Source organism: Paralichthys olivaceus, chromosome 11 (assembly GCF_024713975.1).
Source record: "Paralichthys olivaceus isolate ysfri-2021 chromosome 11, ASM2471397v2, whole genome shotgun sequence".
Taxonomy (NCBI): Eukaryota; Metazoa; Chordata; class Actinopteri; order Pleuronectiformes; family Paralichthyidae; genus Paralichthys; species Paralichthys olivaceus.
Genome location: NC_091103.1, coordinates 3,325,786 through 3,344,568, shown reverse-complemented (window position 1 = coordinate 3,344,568; position 18,783 = coordinate 3,325,786). Strand labels below are relative to the sequence as shown.

General features: G+C 43.5%; 2 protein-coding genes and 1 long non-coding RNA gene across 11 annotated transcripts in view; 2 read left to right on the top strand and 1 right to left on the bottom strand.

Annotated features, from left to right (window-relative positions):
* The first annotated feature begins 726 nt into the window (after nucleotides 1–726).
* On the top strand, nucleotides 727–6,072 carry lgals9l3 (lectin, galactoside-binding, soluble, 9 (galectin 9)-like 3). 2 transcript variants are annotated; one of them, XM_020102782.2, is made up of 8 exons: nucleotides 727–986; nucleotides 2,316–2,404; nucleotides 2,842–3,046; nucleotides 3,860–3,979; nucleotides 4,071–4,178; nucleotides 4,368–4,450; nucleotides 5,183–5,339; nucleotides 5,504–6,072. In XM_020102782.2, the coding sequence occupies exons 1-8, from the start codon at nucleotides 954–956 to the stop codon at nucleotides 5,645–5,647; spliced, it is 939 nt and encodes a 312-aa protein (XP_019958341.2). In that variant the 5' UTR covers nucleotides 727–953; the 3' UTR covers nucleotides 5,648–6,072. The 2 variants fall into 2 exon arrangements, with proteins under 2 accessions (XP_019958341.2, XP_019958342.2); XM_020102783.2 differs by having other exon boundaries at nucleotides 789–2,039.
* A 303-nt stretch (nucleotides 6,073–6,375) lies between these two features.
* Nucleotides 6,376–7,336, bottom strand: LOC138412041 (uncharacterized). Its single transcript, XR_011244564.1, has 2 exons — nucleotides 7,199–7,336; nucleotides 6,376–6,619 (listed from the first exon to the last, which is right to left on the bottom strand). It is a non-coding gene; the product is annotated as an uncharacterized lncRNA (long non-coding RNA).
* Nucleotides 7,085–18,783, top strand: part of myo18ab (myosin XVIIIA b) — a 95,320-nt gene continuing 83,621 nt past the window's right edge. For 2 of the 8 annotated variants that reach the window (XM_069534562.1, XM_069534557.1), the window contains exons 1-2: nucleotides 7,214–7,345; nucleotides 8,982–10,093. In XM_069534562.1, the coding sequence (XP_069390663.1) occupies nucleotides 9,086–10,093 (1,008 nt within the window). In that variant the 5' untranslated portion in view covers nucleotides 7,214–7,345; nucleotides 8,982–9,085. Of the gene's footprint in view, nucleotides 7,636–7,783; nucleotides 8,008–8,981; nucleotides 10,094–18,783 lie in introns of those variants that run through there. The other 6 variants (XM_069534560.1, XM_069534556.1, XM_069534568.1 and 3 more) reach the window with 5 other exon arrangements.

Sequence of the window (18,783 nt, the reverse complement as noted above, 5' to 3'; positions counted from 1 at the left end):
CTTGAGACTGGTTATTCATCAACTTGCGTAATAAAAACTGCTGTGGTCAGTACAGGAAGTGACCTCCTGTTCCCGCTACACTAGAAAAAAAAAAAAAAATGTATATAAATTAATTTCCTTAAAAAAAATGGTACAAAATGAGCACCTTAAAGATTTATTATACCTCAGCATTTCTCTCAGTTGGCTGTAGCTTGCATTACTATTTTATTTAGTGTCGAGTGATTTCATTTATAACAGTGGACCTCACATTTTATAGGATCACACGTTTATGTGTAAGTATAATTATTAACTATATATACGACGAGGCTAATTAAAAGTTGCAGTAACTTTTAACTGCTGAGCATGGTGTTTCATGTTAATATTGTGTGTGTTAACCTTTATTTTAATTAAATGTATATACATATATATATATAAAATTATATATATATAAACTATACAATATATAAATTAATGAAATAACAGCAATATACTATTTGCAGTTTTGAGAGAGTTTTTTTAAAGTGTAGGTAAAGAACATAAAATATTAAATATAATGGGGGGTTCGAAATAAAGATGATATTCGATGATGCTCGGCTCCATAAAACCATTACATTCAATTAAACAGGCTCGGGGGCTGTGTTGCAATTCAATTGAATGATAATTAAATAACAATTTTACATTGAAAACTTAATTCTAAGCCAATTATAACTAAAGGACATGAGAGACTAAAGTACTTCAGTGCATATACAGTTACCGAAGTGAAAGTTTGAATGCAGGAAGTGAGAATTCACGTCCAGTGGTTTGAGGTCACACATAACAGACGTGTAATGATCGAGGAGGATGAAGTGAACACAGAGACACACACCCATTCTTCACTGACTGGAATCGAAACCTAACTGACTTGCGGAATAAAAGTCTCCATATTTTTTTTACAGGGAGGATTTGAACAAACCTGCGCAGCTCCAGCTCGGACCATGGCGTTCAACCAGCAACCTTTTTACAACCCGGTGAGTGAGCCACACGGTTTTAAACCTGTTCTTCTCAAATGCATTGACAAGACGACGCGGTTGTCGTGAAGGAGGAAGTAACGGTGCAGCTGAGCTCGGTCGGAATCTTTCTATCTTCCCGGATCTGCAGAAACACACACTCACACTCACACACACACACACACACACACACACACACACACACACACACACACACACACACACACAACAGAGAATTTAATGTCAGAGCTCTCGAGTGAGTCCAGAAGATTCGTGGTTATGTTTGTCTCACTTTGCATTTGAGGAAGAACTCGAAGGACACGAATAAACCAGGAACCAGGGGTGATGTAGGTTTAATGTGGACCGGATACTGGTTCAGAGCTGGAGCTCTGTTCAGACTGTGCTCTCTCTCTTATCTCACAGTTTAATGTCACTTATTATGGACGTTCGATTCATTTTAATGCTGTTTATATGTTTTTAATCTGCTCCTGTTTCATTATGGCACTCGTAATTTTTATTTTTCTCAGCAGAAATGTTGAGGAAGTCACTTTTCATTATAGCATTCATAACGTGCTCTTATTAAACATATGTCTATACATATTATTTATTGTTTTGAACCTCAAGAGGTGACAGAGAATTTCCCCTTCACTCTTTTTTTGGATATTTGAATCTGTATGTGAAGTTTAAGATGATTTCCTGCAGAAATTATGAGAACATAAAAGTGAAAGTAAGCTCAATATTCATCACTTGAACTGAACCTGAAAGACACAGAGGAGGGTTGGTTTAGTGACCGAAGCTTTGAGACAGGCAGATAACACGCTGGTGGCTGAGCATGTGATCCTGTGAGCTGGGATAACTTTCACTGGCAAGGCGGAGGTTTCACTGGAAGCTTGGCAAAACAAGTCTCCACTAGAAGACGTCTTTACATCGAGACCAGATGTGGAACTCGTGCCATGTGCCAGGATCACCACACTCACACGGGGAAGGAGGAGGCACACAGATGACAGTATAAAACATGCAACATGGGGTTGTGATATTTATCCTCTGCGATAAAACCTAATGGTTCTTTTAATTGTGAGTATTTAACTTTGCCATGAAGAATAAAACTGCATCCTGTATTATGGTCTCAACCGTCCGTAGCTGAATATTGTACGATGCTGCTTTGACCTACGGCAAGTTTGTGTGTGTTTTAGAGTTAAATGTCCTAAAACTGGTGTAAAGTATCACGTATATTAAATACACTTTCTCTCAGTGCACGTTAGACCGTGAGCTGAGCTTTAATATTGTGCTGTATGTTAGCAGTTATAATGAAGAAGCAGCTGTTTACATGTTGCATCCTGTTCTGTCTAGATCGTCCCCTTCACTGGGTCGATCCATGGGGGTCTGCAGGAGGGGAAGGCGATCACCATCACTGGACAAGTCCGGCCTGGAACTGGCAGGTCGGGCTGCTTTTTATCATTTGATCATTTTAATCTTGGCCTTTCTTTATTTCTTAGCTGTATGAAATGAACCATTTCACAAAAGTAAGGTTCTTTCTCTTTTGTTTCTGTCCGTGTTTGTAAATTAGAGGCATCTTGTAATCCAAAGAAGGGAGGGGCCAAATGCATTGGAATGACACATAGATATAAATACGTCTATAGGCCTGTGTGTTTATTCATACCATTTATTTGTGATATATATTATGTTTTTGGTTTTCTTATCTTACCAAGAGGCCGTGTGCAGGGATTAGCAAAGTCTCAGCAAGAAGGTTCTTGGTTCGAATCCCAGTTCAGCTCAGAGACTCGCAGCATAAAAGACTCATAAATGATGTCAGGCTCTTACACGCCATCAAATTACTTTTCACATGATTAAACGATTGACCTCTCTCTTTCTTTAGGTTCCATGTGAATTTACAGTGTGGTTCCAGCCCCGGTGCGGACATTGCTCTCCATTTTAACCCCCGGTATGACGGGGACTCTTGTGTGGTTAGCAACACTTTCCAACATGGCAAATGGGGCTCTGAGGAGAGGAACAACAACTCCATGATCCCTCCTGGCTCTACCTTCTGCCTGCTCATCACAGTCTGCCGTGATTTCTACCAGGTCTGTCGAGACACAATTGTTGGCTGTCTGAAAATGATCTACTCCGTTTTCTCGGAGTAACGTTCACGCAAATATTCACAATTCAGTGCCTGTAGATTGAAGAAAAGATATTTTATACAGAAGTTATTGTATCTGTAGCGCTTATCCCAGCCGACGTGGAAAGATCGCCAGCGTACGACAGGGTCAACATCATTAAAGTCATTGTCTGATGTAGCCAGTGAAACAAAGCAATTGCACAGAGGCCTCAGACATTTCCAGTTCACCCTCACTACACATTTTGGTTTCACCAGGATGGTTTGGCTGTTGACATCTGATCTAAGATATATGACCAGGTGAGGACCCAAATGCAGATGCCTTAACATGTTGTCAACATATTTAGTCTGAAGTGTCCCATGTTCTTTCCACGTTCCGACTTCAAAGCACATAAAAACACCAAAGACAGAACGCCTCCACGACTTGGGCAATGGGATTTTCCAAGGAAACACAGGAATGCACAGAAAAATAAATAAAAGTTGATCAATAACTCACATAAAGACTGAGGAAATGTTGCAACACTGTCCGAAATCCCCGTGAAGAGGTGAAGTGGCCATGAACAGCACGGGTTAAAAAAGACACAGGTGGTTTTAATGAAGCGTGGAGCGAGAAAATAGACAATGGCAGGAAATGAAAATTCTCTGAAACATGAATCATACAGGGAAATAAATCTAAAAACCATTCGCAAGGAAGACAACGAGGCTGAAACCACCTGTCGAGTCATCAAACTGGAATTCAAAACCTTTTCTGATTGTTAATTTTAAATTTGCTGTTTTCCAGCTGAAGATCAACGGCTGGCAGTTTATGGACTACAGGCATCGTATTCCATTTTACCCGGTGGACACCATCTCAGTAGGCGGGAACGTGTCTATAAACTCCATCTCCTTCCAGAACCCCGTGGTGAGGATGTTGTTAGCATGTCTCTGTGCTTCATGTGCTATCAATGAATAGGAAAGTGAATGTGCTGTAAGTGGTTGTCTTTTACGCGTAGTTCCCCGGATACGGGGCCTTTCCTGTTCAGCCCGCCTTTCCTGCCTGTGTGGCGTTTCCACCTCAGTGTGGATTCCCCCCGCAGCCAAGCTTTCCTCCTGCAATGCCGGTGAGTATCAGACACGGTGCAGCTGCAGTTTCACCGACATTTACGACACCCGCAACACTTTTATCCCAGTCAAAGGGTCGAGAAACATATTCATCACTTGCTTCCAGCTGGTCGTACAGTAGCTACTATATTTAGATTTGTTTTCCAATGCAAGAAAGAATAATTCATTCTGATTCCATCTCTGCACAGACTGTTCCATACAAGAACAGCATCAAATTCAAACCTGGAAAGTCCATCACCATCCAGGGGACCGTTCACCCATCAGCCACAAGGTTTGAGAATTTCTCATCACACGAGATGTGCTCGTTGTTCCTTCAGTCAAAAGATGACACGGTGTCTGTGCACTTGAAGTCATCGCAGCAGTTTTCACTTCAACTGCAACTGCAGTATTCTGAGTTTTACAGCAAATCAAATATACAACCCACGTGTTTAGGGATAACCTGTATCACGTAACGATCCAGGTAGCGGACCTGGTTTGTGAATGTGAGCTCAATCAGTCAATCAAAAAAAAAGAATGATGTGTTTTGACAGTTTTGATATTGTGACCACAAAGAAATCAACTGAGAAGAGGAAAACATATTTTCAATTCATAGTGAAACTGTAGTTGGTCAGAGACATCAGCTGAGTCGGGTTCACATTTTCTTTCACACAGCTGAAAGGACAATGTGAATCACTCGGCAGGTCAGCTTCATGGAACAATGTAATCAGGTACATTACTTTGTTGACTGACACTTCAGTTAAAGTACAATGTAGTAAAAATACATCTTTATTATTTGGATTTAGGAGGAGAAGAACTGCAAAAAGACTAGAAAGAAGGAACTGAAAATGAAATAGTCCACACAGCTGTTAAGCTTTTAGGAGTGAGTGTGTTTCGATTCATGTGCCGAGCTATAGATGGAGCGCAGGATATCCCTTAAAGGTCTTTTTCTCCAGGCGGTTGTCTTCTACAGGGAGCATCAAGAGCAATAATGTCTCATGTCGGACCTTCCTCCGTGTCCTCTCAGGTTCCACGTGAATCTCAGCTATCACTTCGGCATCGCTCTGCATTACAATCCACGTTTCAGTGATAGCATTGTGGTTCGAAACACCAAGCAGGGGGAGCACTGGGGCAGCGAGGAGCGTGCTGGAGGGATGCCCTTCCACCGGGGACAGCCTTTCATGGTAAGGTGACTCACTCCGAGCCGGTGGAGACACAGTGTCCCCGACGACACGTCCACTTCCGAATCACCTTGTTTTATCCTCATCACTCACCCTGAGTCTACTCGTTCTCTAGTTCACTGGTTTTTCTTCACATGCGTTGATAAAATGTCCTGTTTGTCTTTCAGTTGACCATCTGCTGTGAGAATCAGTGCTTCAGGATCCTGGTCAACGGAGCCCAGGCACACACCTACAACCACCGCGTGCCTCCGAACAAAATTTCCTCTCTGGAGATCGAAGGCGACATCACTCTGACCTCTGTGGCGCTGTAGACCTGTGGCTGGCATCCCGACGTCTTACACCGCAAAACCACAAGTTATCGCATCTATAACTCACTTCGTGGTGATCAATTAAGATTTGGAATTTATTGGATATTGTATGTTCACCCTCTGCATCTTTAAACCGTATATAATCATACGCTATTTCGTCAAGACTGAAAGCAGTTCACCAACAGTTTGACTTGAGTCGTCTGCGGTTTGTCTGTTGTCTCACTGTGATGAGGCGGGAAGTTGAAATCACTGCACTAAAAGCAGCAACATTGCGACAGACAAAAAAGTCCTCAAGTTCTTCTGTTGTTTACTGGAATCCGCCTGAAGGCAGCTAAAGAGAAGTAATTTTTTTATTCTTTTTTTTGTCGTAACTGTTTAATCTTTCATGCTTTGTGAAACTGGAGAAATTAAAGTTAAATATAAGAGCATTTGTTATGTTGTGTTGATTTCTCTTTCCTCCTGTAACATGAGTAGATGAAAGGTAACGTAACGACTGTAGTAAAGTAGATTTTAAGCGTTTAATTTAAGAAGTTCTCATGTTATTGACTAAGTTTATCAGCAAACACGGAAAAAAAAAAAAGAAAAAAGCTGAGTCTACTGGCACCAAAACTACAGAGTTTGCTTTTTGAATAGAACTAAGAAAAAAGTAAAGCACCTCGATGTTTACACCTCGAAGATGAAGATTTACTTCTCTGGAACACTGATGAACAAACAACACATGTCAATGCCACTCAGCTTTTATTTGGTTTATTTAGTAACATTAACATTTTAATAAGTAACTAATTACTCTGCTGGAGCGGTCAGATAATCATGAAAACCCTGACAGGCAACAGATTGTTACTTCAATGACACCAGCAGAGACACTGTTCATGTTTCTCTCCCATGAGGAAACACACTGTGCTCCCAGCTCCTCGTGTCACTCGGCTGTAACCAGTGTTTCATCTGAGTCTGTCCTGAGTCTGAGCTGCTCCGTCTCTGATGCACGGACGCAGGAAAAGAAATGTGCTTCACTTTACAACACAACAACAAGGACACAGATCATCTCTGCAGCACTGCAGCACTGCACCACTGTCCTCTGGTCACAGTCCCACCACATCAGACCAGTTCAATGTCTCTTACACTTCTGTCCTGTGCAGTTTAACTCTATTTGCACATAGAAGTTGTGTTTATTTTTTGCTAGTGTCTTGTGTGTGTGTGTGTGTGGTTAACTGTCCATGTGTCCACCTGTGTAAGTACACCAGAGTCACATCCCCAGTGTGTGTGTGTGTACACACATGCAAGACAAATAAACCTGATTCTGATCCGGCAGATGAAACACCCTGACTCACTCATTCATAGAAGTTGTGTTTATTTTTTGCAAGTTTCTTGTGTGTGTGTGTTTAATATAGTTCTATATTAGGCTGTAATCTTTTCTTAAATAGAAATATCAAATAAGAAAATAAAATAAAAATGTGACACAAAACAGGTAGGTCCACACACACACACACACACACACACACACACACACACACACACACACACACACACACACACAGTGCGCAGGCAGGGCTGTACCTCCGCGGTGCGTCCAGCAGGGGTCGCCGGTGCAGCGGCCTCAGCCGGAGGACGTGGAGCGGCAGCTCTGATCCAGTCTGCGGCTTCTGTTCCCAGAGCTGCGCCCATTAACCAGCGGTGCTCTCCATTTGCTCGTCCCGCGGAACAGTGAGTATTTCCTCCCGCCGTAGGGCCACCAGGGGACACACATTCTGTCCGTGGGGGTAGAGGAGGAGGAGGGCTGGGGCACGGACTCGGGACAGAAGTGGGGTTCCTCTGGACGGGCTCCTTCTCCGGGGGTTTGTTTCAAAGCGCCGAGGAGGCGACTGGAGCCAATTAGGCTAGTTAGCTAGCTGCGGTGCTGCTCACTGGGAAGTTCGGCAGAAGCGCAGAGCTCTGCCCGGACGCCGGCCTGTGTTTGTGCAGCGTGTTCCTTCCATTAGCAGCGGAATCTGAAGGTAAATATGAGTTAGGAGCGGAGGGTGTTGTTCCTCCACACACACACAGACACACACATACACACACAACAAACAGTAGCTCTGCTAGCTAACGTAGCCGAGCAGCTACACCTTCCAGCGCTGTCATGCTTTTCTGTCCGACCTCAAGCTTTGAGTCCGGTCCGGTGCTGCTGCTGCTGCTGCCCGGGCGTGGGCATCGTTTTCACCCGTAAGGAGCTTCCAGCAGCTTCCAGCAGCTTTAGAGGAGGCTGTTTAAACGCGTCCTCTCCTCGGCAGACAGGAGGCATGTTGACACAAAGCTGTGCTGTCACACCACGGCCCTGCACCCTGGAGCTGGAACTTCACCATGTTTCTGTAAACGTGCATGAATGAGTGAGTCAGGGTGTTTCATCTGCTGGATCACAATCTGGTTTTATTTAGTCTTGCATGTGTATTTACACAGGTGGACACATGGACAGTTAACCACACACACACACAAGAAACTAGCAAAAAATAAACACAACTTCTATGTGCAAATAGAGTTAAACTGCACAGGACAGAAGTGTAAGAGACATTGAACTGGTCTGATGTGGTGGGACTGTGACCAGAGGACAGTGGTGCAGTGCTGCAGAGATGCAGAGATGATCTGTGTCCTTGTTGTTGTGTTGTAAAGTGAAGCACATTTCTTTTCCTGCGTCCGTGCATCAGTGACGGAGCAGCTCAGACTCAGGACAGACTCAGATGAAACACTGGTTACAGCCGAGTGACACGAGGAGCTGGGAGCACGGTGTGTTTCCTCATGGGAGAGAAACATGGACAGTGTCTCTGCTGGTGTCATTGAAGTAACAATCTGTTGCCTGTCAGGGTTTTCATGATCCAAACAACTCATATGATAGAGCAACAAAAAAAAATTGGGTTCAGATTGATTGATTGATTGTATCAGGAACAGGAACAAGAATACAGCCTATAGAAACTGACCGCTCCAGCTAAGTGGTTATTTACTGATTAAATGTTAATGTTACTAAATAAACAGAATAAAAGTGGATTCGAATGGTTGTAAATATGTATTTAAAGCACTGAAGGTGGGGGGCAGGTTGAGGAGGTCGTCCTATGAGCAGAAGGTTGGCAGTCGCTCTCCCATTCCATGTGCCGAAGTGTCCTTGGGCAAGACACTGAGCCCTAAATTGCCCCTGATGTCTGTGCTGGTAGTGTGTGAGTGATGGAGACTGAGCTGCACTGTATGAATGAGTGTGAATGGGTGAATGGCAAAACTTAACTGTAAAGTGCATTGAGTGGTGATCAAGACGAGAAAGACACTACTTAAAAACTAGACTGACACATTTTTCTCTCTCTGTCTCTTTCCCCAGGGGATTTGTCCCTGTTGGTCACAACCGAACCACCTGCTTGGTGAACTGGACCTCAGGCTCTGTCGGGAAAATAGAGACGGAAACGCAGCATTTAAAATTTCACCATGTTTAATCTAATGAAAAAGGATAAGGAGAGGGAAGGGAGTAGGAAGGAGAAGAAGGATAAAAAGGAGCGGATGTCTCCGGCAGAGCTGCGCAGCTTGGAGGAGATGAGCATGAGGCGTGGTTTCTTCAACCTGAAGAGGGAGGCGAAGCGTGAGTCCAAGAACAAACTGGAGATCTCCAACCCCATTCCCATCAAAGTGGCCAGCAGCAATGAGCTCACCCTCACTGACATTGAGTCGGACGGCCTGAGCAACCGAAGCAGCATGGTTCTGGATGACCAGCTCAGCGCTGCCAGCTCCACCGATGACCTGAAGGGTGAGGGCGGAGGACAGGACGGACACCGCAGCTCGGTGCACGAGCGCGTCGCTCACTTCGGTTCGCTCGCCAAGCAGAACTCCTCGCAAATGATGAAGCGCTTCTCCTTTTCCCAGAGGAGCAAAGAGGAGAGCCCGTCAGAGAGCTCCACCCCTTCGGGCCAGAACTCTGCCGCCCCATCTCCGCATGTGGAGAGCAAAGTTTTCAGCATGCTCCGCAAGCACAGCCTGAAGCAGCAGCCTGAAGCCCCAGTCACCAAAAAGGTCTGCATCCCTGAGGTGGTCGACAAGACCTTCCCTGCACAGATGCAGCTGCCGGCTGTGGTCGCTCCCAGCGCACCAGAAATACGTGAGCTGGAGCTCCAACGCCGCAACACTGGCGACTTTGGATTTTCTCTGCGTCGCACTACTATGCTGGACCGCAGCCTCGATGGAGGCGTGTACAGGCGCGTGGTCCATTTTGCCGAGCCTGGCGCCGGCACCAAGGATCTGGCTCTGGGGTTGGTGCCCGGCGACAGGCTGGTGGAGATAAACGGAAAAAACGTGGAGAACAAGAGCCGGGACGAGATAGTGGAGATGATCCGTCAGTCAGGGGACACGGTGAGGCTGAAGGTGCAGCCAATCCTGGAGCTGAGTGAGCTGAGCCGCTGCTGGTTGAGGAACACCGAGGGGCTTCGCAGGGAGGCCAGACATGTAAGCATCTCGTCCACTTGTACAATCAGATAAGGCTCACGGTTACTTCGCCTTTAGGCTCAGTGTTGTGCTGTTTTCACACATCTGGGTCATCAGGTTATTTTCTTCCAGTGTTTTCCTGCAGTTTATTAAGATCGTACAACAGTTTCCCCTCTTCTCAGTGTTGAGCTCCTGCTCTATTGACGAGCTATTTCTGAAGCACCAGCTCGAGGGATGCCATGGTAGCTTCAGAGAGTTTCAAGTCTTGCCTTGAGTCTTTGAATCACATGTTCAAATTGACTATTTCTGTAAATTCAGTGATGATTTCTTTAAATTCACAAGTTTCCAGTCAACACATATTTAATGGCACCTAATGTTCCATTCACCTCAACTGTGTCCAGGTCTCCTTCACTTGTGTGTTTTCCCTTCCGTCTTATTCCCTTTCACCAAATGCTCAAGCAGGGAAGATGTAAGGAGAAAGAGGACACATGCTTTCTGAGACAGGAGCTGTCTCTTCCTGTGAACCGCCATCTAATGCGACATCCGATTCATTTGACAGAAGAAGTTCCATCGCAGCCTCTGATCGTTACTGAAATCATCGGGCTTTTGTGTTATTGGAATAAGAGTGAGATTTTGGAGCTCAGTATCCTATTCTTCTATTTCTGCAGTGATCAACAATGGTGCTCTGCTGTGAATCACCCACACACATTGTCTTTTCGACTGAAAAGCCCTGTCTCTCTCAAACACTGTTTCAGTTTCCATTTTACTTTTAAGCTGACAAACCAACTTTTTTTTATTCTTCTTTCCACTGAGATTAGTTTTATGTGGAAATTAAACATAATAATAATAATAATGTGTTTTTTTTAATGAACTACTGGTTTACAGTGGAGATGCTTTCAAGCTTGATAAAAGTGGATATACTGTTGATACAGGAAGTAGCATCATTGTTACCTCACAGCAGGAAAGTCCGAGGTTCTGACCTTTGCCGGGGAATCTCTCTTAGTGGATATCCTGCCCCCGTCTTAAGACATTCAGGTTCTGTAAGTGACACGGTGGTCCTTTATTTTCAGTAGGTGCAGGTCGTCTGTCTGTACGACGTGAGTGGGTTCAGACGATGATGTATAATTTAGATTTAACTTCTGTTGAGCATTTTGCTATAGTGTTGAAACAATATGTTTATTAATGTTACTCACTGTGAGGATCTTTGGCATTTGGTTTGAGAGATTTTTTTGCGATTAACAGAAGCAGAGTAATTTAGTATATCAGTCAAATCTGTGTTCAGTTTGCAGATGTCCTGCATTAGCAGTAGCTTAGTGTCCTCCAGTAGGCTCAATGTCTTGATCGTGGCCTGTTTGGCAGCGTCAGAGGGCTTTCTTTGTGTTCCTCCATTGGCTTTGGTTCAAGGGTCCTTGTGACACAGTCGGACTGAAAGCAGCTCTAACCCTCCCCCCCCCCCGCCACCACCACCACAATTGAATTCATCTGCTCTGGGAGGCAGGGAGTGACTCTTCTGTTGTCCATGTTGTCCTTTTCCTGACGTGAGACAGAAGCAGCGAGCGGCTGTAGAAGCTCTTGCTCCACAGTGGCTGTTTGTTGGAAAAATCCCACTCTGCTTATGTCATGTGACGAGCTGCTCAAGTGATTTCCATTGAGGGAACAGGAAGTGCACACCAGAGCATTGTTTAATTGTATAGGACGCAAGCACACACTGTTGCATTTAGTCAAAACATTTATTTCCTGGAGACTAATGCTGTTTCTCCAATCAGATACAGTCCGTACACGCACATGTGGTATACACAGTGTACTCACTGGTGTAGTGCGTGAATTTCCGCAGGATGGTTTTTCTCCATTCCACGTTCTTTTGATTTTACTTTTGATTATGACATCAATGCAGAGCAAGAAGGTCACGTCATGTCTTAGTGGTCCCTCCTCTTCCGCTACGTAGTCAAGATGGTGACCACTGAGGCTGATAGATTCCGATCGCAATAGAATCCTGCAATTAAAGCACAATGTGTGAGTTAAGAATTACACAAATCGAGACCCAGCTTGAAATTAACTAAACCATAACTTCGACTAATTTAACCCTAAACTTAAATTTCCTTCCCCTTACAATGGAATAATTTGCATTATGGGAACTTGCACTGCAAGGAAGGTCAGCCCACATAATGTGACCGTGTAAACAGATTTACGGTTCACCCGTGTGTGATACCTTGACCACACGCACCCACTTCCCATCCTTAAACATCATGAGCCTATCTCCGCACTTGATTTGTGTGCCTGTGTGTGTGTGTGTGTGCTGAACAGCAGGCCTGTCTGTGTCTCTTTGTCCACTTTAACAGATGTCACCAGCTTGACTGCTGGTTCAAATAAAGGCGAGTCGACAGAAAGACCATCATTCAGTCCTGACAAAAGGTTTAAACAGAACACTGCATCTGCCAAGTCACATAACTTCCTACACCAGCTTCTCTACATTCTCTGTAAATTGTGTTTGCCAAAATGTTGATTGGACATGTGTCTGACACACATGTGCTACTTGATGTAGATTCAATGAGACTCTTGACGTAAAGGCGATCAGCCTGAGAGATGTATGATTCTGTTGAGAGTTATTAAAACAACAGAAACATGAAATGGACAGTGGTGACAACTGAGATGAAGTTCTGCTGCTAGTAGTGTCTCTTAAGCGGACTCGACATACGCAGCATCACTCCACTGTAGTTTAAATTTTAGATGTTTCCCAGAGTAACATTGCGGTGACAGCCAAAAGGAGCTTGTGGATAAGTCCAATCAGGGGTTAAAGCTAATGATTTTTATGACGTGATGATGAGCTATTTATCAGAGCTAGAACTCGTGTCTCGGCTCGTCCTTCGTGAGGACAGTGTCGTTGTAACTCTCACGTTGTAATAAAAACAACATAAACAAGGATTGTGTTTGACGGAGCAGTGTTGTGGCTGTTCCCAGCAAACTGCAGCAGTTTAAGTCATTTAGCGTTGTGTCAGTCCATCTAAAGCTGCGGCCATGCGTCGTCCTCCCAAACAAGAACAACACATTTAAATTCAATTAAGATTTTGAGGCAGACAGACAGGATGCAGCCGCTCTTGTAGCGATGACCAATACAGAGCAGGAAGTCCTAAAAACAGCACAGTTGATAAGTGTTAGGAAAGCAGGAGACATGTTCACCCTGTACCGACAAATAAGACAACCACCGGCTCATGTTGATTTCTGCAGTTAGGACAACTCATTTCACTGATCTGGACAATTTAGTTTGTGTTGATTAATCTGAGCATTTACTGAGGGAACTGATAGGAGCACTTCAACATGAGAATAATCCAAAAGGCCTTGTGTGTCTTTAAAGTGATAATAACCGATGTCCCATTGATTATATAGAATATGGCAACTTGCCATAGTTGATACTGTAGATCGTGGGTGTTTTGCACCATTGCATCATTCAATTTGATGAGTGCACAGAAGTAGCCTGTGTGCAAGGAGAAGGACAGAGACTAAAGTCCAGGACATTTGTACAGCAACCGTATCTGAGTGCAGACTAACAGTATTGAGCAAACTTGCACGTTAGCAGGGACGATCTGAGATAGAGGGAAGGGTTTTGAAGGAAAATCTGAACAGGAAATGAAGAAATTATGCTCTCCAAATGAAAGAACATGCAGTTGAATCTAAATCTTCATCTTGCTTCCTTTTTTGTTTAGACGTTCCTCCGCTCCCCATACAGAAACAATTTCCTCAGATCTACCCGTGTGTCTGTGAGGGTAGTATGGACAAAATATGTTCACATGAAGACCAGTAAACTTGTTGGACATGGAAATGGTGAATTAATATGCGATGGGACGGAAATTCCATAAAAAGGTGGAATGTGTATGCATATCTGAAGTTCCTTGTTGGCCATAGCTTTATATGATGTTTTCATCTATTCTACCCACCACTCATCCAGCAACTCTGCTAATTGAGATGATAAACAGTGTGCAAACGTAGATTAGCTTGTATATCTGCCTGATTCGTAAACTTTGGCCTATTTTTAAACTATCTGAATCCAGATTGAAGAGGTTTGGAGGGAAATTATAGAGGCTGGAATAAGAGAGAGAGAGAGAGGTTAAAATAGTAATAAGCCATCTTCACTTGTCTTAACAGGCTGACTGGGAACAGCGGGAAGCAGGCCTCTCCCTTTAGGTCTCACTTTGGTATTTGTGGAATCTGCTTTGGAACAAATAGACCACTTCCTGACCCTCTCCCCCTGGGATTCTCTTATGTAGGAAGAGGAATGAAGTTCTGAGGCTGAGGGCTAATGGAGGGGGAGAGAGAACTTGATGTCTGTGAATGTGGCTGACAAAGCTTTGTTTTCTAAAAGTTGTTGGTTCTTATACATTGGCCTTAAAGTATTAAGATTCACTTCACTTTTCACACATTTTTGTGGTGTAGATTGGATTTTAAATGGATCAAATGAAGGTCTTAGAGTACAAGAAAGGATTATCTGGTTTGATTGAAAAAAGAAGAAGTCAGTTATATGTTTGGTAAACACCGGGCATTGCTCAACTGCTGGTTAATACCATCCCAGCCGTGACTCGTGGTGGTGGCAACATCATGCAATGTGGGTGTTTTTCAGTGGCAGGGGCAGGTAGACTGGTAAAAATGGAAGGAAGGATAAACCCAACCAAATACAGAGCGGTCCTTGAAGAAAAGCTTTTCACATGAGTTCACATGACTGCGGGGGCGACGATTGACAATCACCTGAAGCAAACAGCCAAGAAAACACTGGGGGGGGGGGGGGGGGCTTCAAGACAAGTCTCTGACTGTTCTTGAGCGGTTCAGCCAAAGCCCAGACTTAAACCCCATAGAACATCTCAGCCCCAAACCCCCTCAGTACTCACACTCTACTTTATGGAAATGGACACATTTGTGTGAAGAGCATAACATTTCTTTATCTGTTAGTGAAGCTGCATCGTGTTCCTCTTATGTAGTGGTTGTGATTTCAGTGATATAACCTCTGGATTCTCTGTTTTTACTCACTCTCCCTGGGCATCAGAGTAACACAGCTATTTCTGTATTCCATGATTATTTACATAACCACACACTTTAAATAAAAACATACTTTTCTGTGAAAGCTGGCCAGAAATCATGAACTGAGATATTCCTGACGAAGCTTCAGTGTCATATAATCAAGTTTACAGTAGAATTCTACTACAGAAGTGACCAGCGCGTCTCGTCTTTGTTTTGGTTCAGCACATTTGCATTGTAAATTAGAAGTACTGGTTTTAATGCTGGTGCGTTGCGGCTGAAACGAACAGACGCTGAAAGGCTCCGTTCATTCCTCGGTGCTTCCTGAAACCCTTAGTGTGTGAGAGTTCATAGAGCAGTCACGTCTGGTCGAGGCAAGAGACAAAAATGTCGCATGACGAGTTGTAAAAAAATTGAGTGACACATCTCTGGTGACATACGCACAATTGATTCGTTGGAATTCCATCTATGCGGAAACAAGGTACCAAGTTAGTCGGAACACATTATGAATCTCAGAGATCTCTTTCACGCAGCCACAGAAGATCTGAAAGGAAATTGTTAAAGGGTTAAATATTTAAGTATTCATGAATAGGATAACCCTGGTGTGCATAGCAGCACATTGTGATTGCATCTTCATTAGATGTGCAGATTAGTGGATGACTATTCACAGATAATCCCTATGATTGGTTAGACATTGTGAAGGACTAATTAGTCACCCATCACTCTGTTGTGCCTGTCAAAGGATTGTGTGCATGTGCTGCCTCTGATTTACCAAACCAGAAGGTTAACCCTACACTGATAGGCTCTTAATCCTCTTTACTAGTTTTTCACTGCTGACTTGCCCTTATACAACTTCACACAAGTAGCTAGATCACGCTCTTCCAACACATGTTACAGTAAATTAGAAAAGAACTGACCCTCTTACTGGAAGCTAATTCTCACAGTTCTCACAAAGTACGATCAGGGAGGTGAATATTTGTTGCCAAAGTAAAAACTCATCAAGCAGTCTACCAGATTTTCACTTAGCATGTGTGGTGTTAAGGACATAAGGAAGTGCATGGGGGTTTAATGGTAGATCAATCACGGTTACCTCGATTTTGAGGTCACAGTTGGGTACGTTTTCGGATTCAGTAGAAACAAGGAACAATTAAACATCAACCCTGGTTAACTATGACTGTGTCTTTCTTACCTTAGTAATTTTTCCAAAAGTAAAATAACAAAATAAACACTCTCATTAATGAATAAATAAACCTAGTATTAAGTATTAAGATGATTAACTGTACTTAAACTGCACTGTTATCGTATTGTATGGTTATTATTATTAAGCTCTGCAACAGCGAAGGCATGGCTTAAAGTTCTGTGGACCTTCATCCAGTCTGCACTTGCTCAGTTATTGCAGTTCACTCTCAAAGTTTCAGAAAGAAAAGCTGCAACCAGAATCACCACAGGCCAAGTAAACCGCCCATTCAACACAGGCTTGTTTAGTTTTACTAATACTAGGAAGCTCCTCTGCCTCAATTCTTGGTGTCATTGATTCCTCGACATGCTGGAAACATTCCTCTTAGATTCTTGTCCATGTCGACATGACTGCATCCCGTCATCTCTGCAGATTTTTTCGCTCCACGTCCATGCTGTTAGTTGTCAGGGCTGCCAGCTCAGATAGTAGGGCCACAGTGATCCCTGGCCCTATGTTGTTGATCATAAAATTGATCCCCATGACTTTTCACTGCCATACATTGCACTACTACACATACGCTATTTACCATTTCTGAATGTGAAAACCAAGTGGCTGAGATCTAGAGGCCAGTGTTGCAGTGGCACAGTGTCTTGTTCAGATGCCACAGCTTGTTCAGACTCTCTGTGCTGGCGGCTACTGCTGACTGAAAACTGCTCTGTCAGCAAACCCTCCCCTTCCACACAGAGCACAATGACTTAGCAGTACAGTTAAAACACGCTGCCTCAATAGAAGCACCTGGCTGTTTCCATAGCACCTGATCTTTGCTCTTGTCTTATTTGCAGCACGATTAATCAATTAAAACTCATTCTGAGGAAAGAGAAGTTGTCTGATATCTTTCCAAGACATAGAGACCTTTTCCCCTTTATTTGTTTTTTTTTTTTTTAATCTCTGTCCGCATGACCTTCATTTTACAAAACATCTCCATCTGGACAAAAATCCCCAAAACGACCACTAACACTTAAACAAGAATGCCTGTAGGTGGGGATACAATCAATGATCTGTCAAATACCAGAACACTGTAGTCAGAGGAATATTGGGCAAGGCTGGGAATGGTAAGTAGGTAGGTAATGTGGTGCAATAATGCAAAACATTGCTGCAAGACCTACCAGTCCTGACAAAATGGAGAGAAACCAGGATATAGCCGCCATTACACAGGGCATGAGCTCCATTCTACACATACCACTGTACATGCTGTTTCTGTGTGGATGAGCATGTTTGTAATGTCAGCATTAGTGTGGACGGGGCCAAAGTAAGTTGTTAAACTTATATTTGTATATAAGCATTTTCACACATTGGCACATAAAGTGAACTCTGTTAGGGCTGGGTTTCCTGAAACTGATACCATATGGTGTGGATATAAGTTCCCTACTTTGACTTTATGGAATTCCTTTGGGACACAGGCAGTCACTCTTTCCTCTGTGATAATTACAGGCCTACTGTGAGCCTGCAAACATCACAAATACAAATAAAGCATGGGGTAGATCAGTGGTGGTTTCAGTGGGTGCAGTTTCTCACATTAAATACTGATGATGGAAGGCAGGAGCGCATCTGACCCTTCGCTAAACGTAGTTTATGGTAGAAATAAGCTCTTAGTACATCAACCCAGACCACTATATCTTCTCTACCCTAACCATGACCATCTGTTTGTTGTGTAGTTCTTCCATTTGCTGTGTCCAGGACATAACAAACCCTTTCTGCATGACCACTCCACAACCAAGCAGTGTAGAGGGTAAAGCATCTACCATGTGCACTCCTCCCCTCTGAACTTTAGGGGTGATGTTCTCACTGTTTACGCCCGGAGCTGAACTGAGGAGGAAATTGCAGTGGAGGAGCATGTGCACTCAGTCTACACTTAAGAAGGGAGGGGTGGCCATTGGGAAGTCGTCATTCTCCCAACTAATCCACTTCTGAGTTTTATTCTGGGTTTGATCATATTTGACATATGGGACTCACTGTTAGTAAACCCAGTGGCGTGGTGCAGTAAAGCTCAGTACTTTGGTGCCAGACGTTTGGAGATTCAGATATTAGAGCGGATGATGTCTCTTTTATCGTTCAAGTTCACTTTTCTGGACATGTTGACGTCATTGTTTTTTACTGTGCATAACATTGTGTGATTTTATTACTCATGGTTCATCATTAATAGTTTTACCGTTAACTGACAATAAGAATCGTGACCCAGCATCATGTGGACATGTTGCTGTTTCTGAATAAAAAACAGTAAATAAGCTGTTTATCTTATATCCAGTTAGTTCATGATTGATGAATGAGCAACACTAATGGTGAGAGAATTCAAAATGTACTAAGCTAGTCATCACAATAATTCCATACAGTTGCAATCCTCCCTCAATTACCACAGATACACAGTATACACTCAGCTTGAAGGCCACCACTCGGCATATTGACTTTTCAGTTTCCATTTTGGCAAACAGGGCAGTGAATGGCTCAAAGTTTTATCTACTATCCCCCAGCT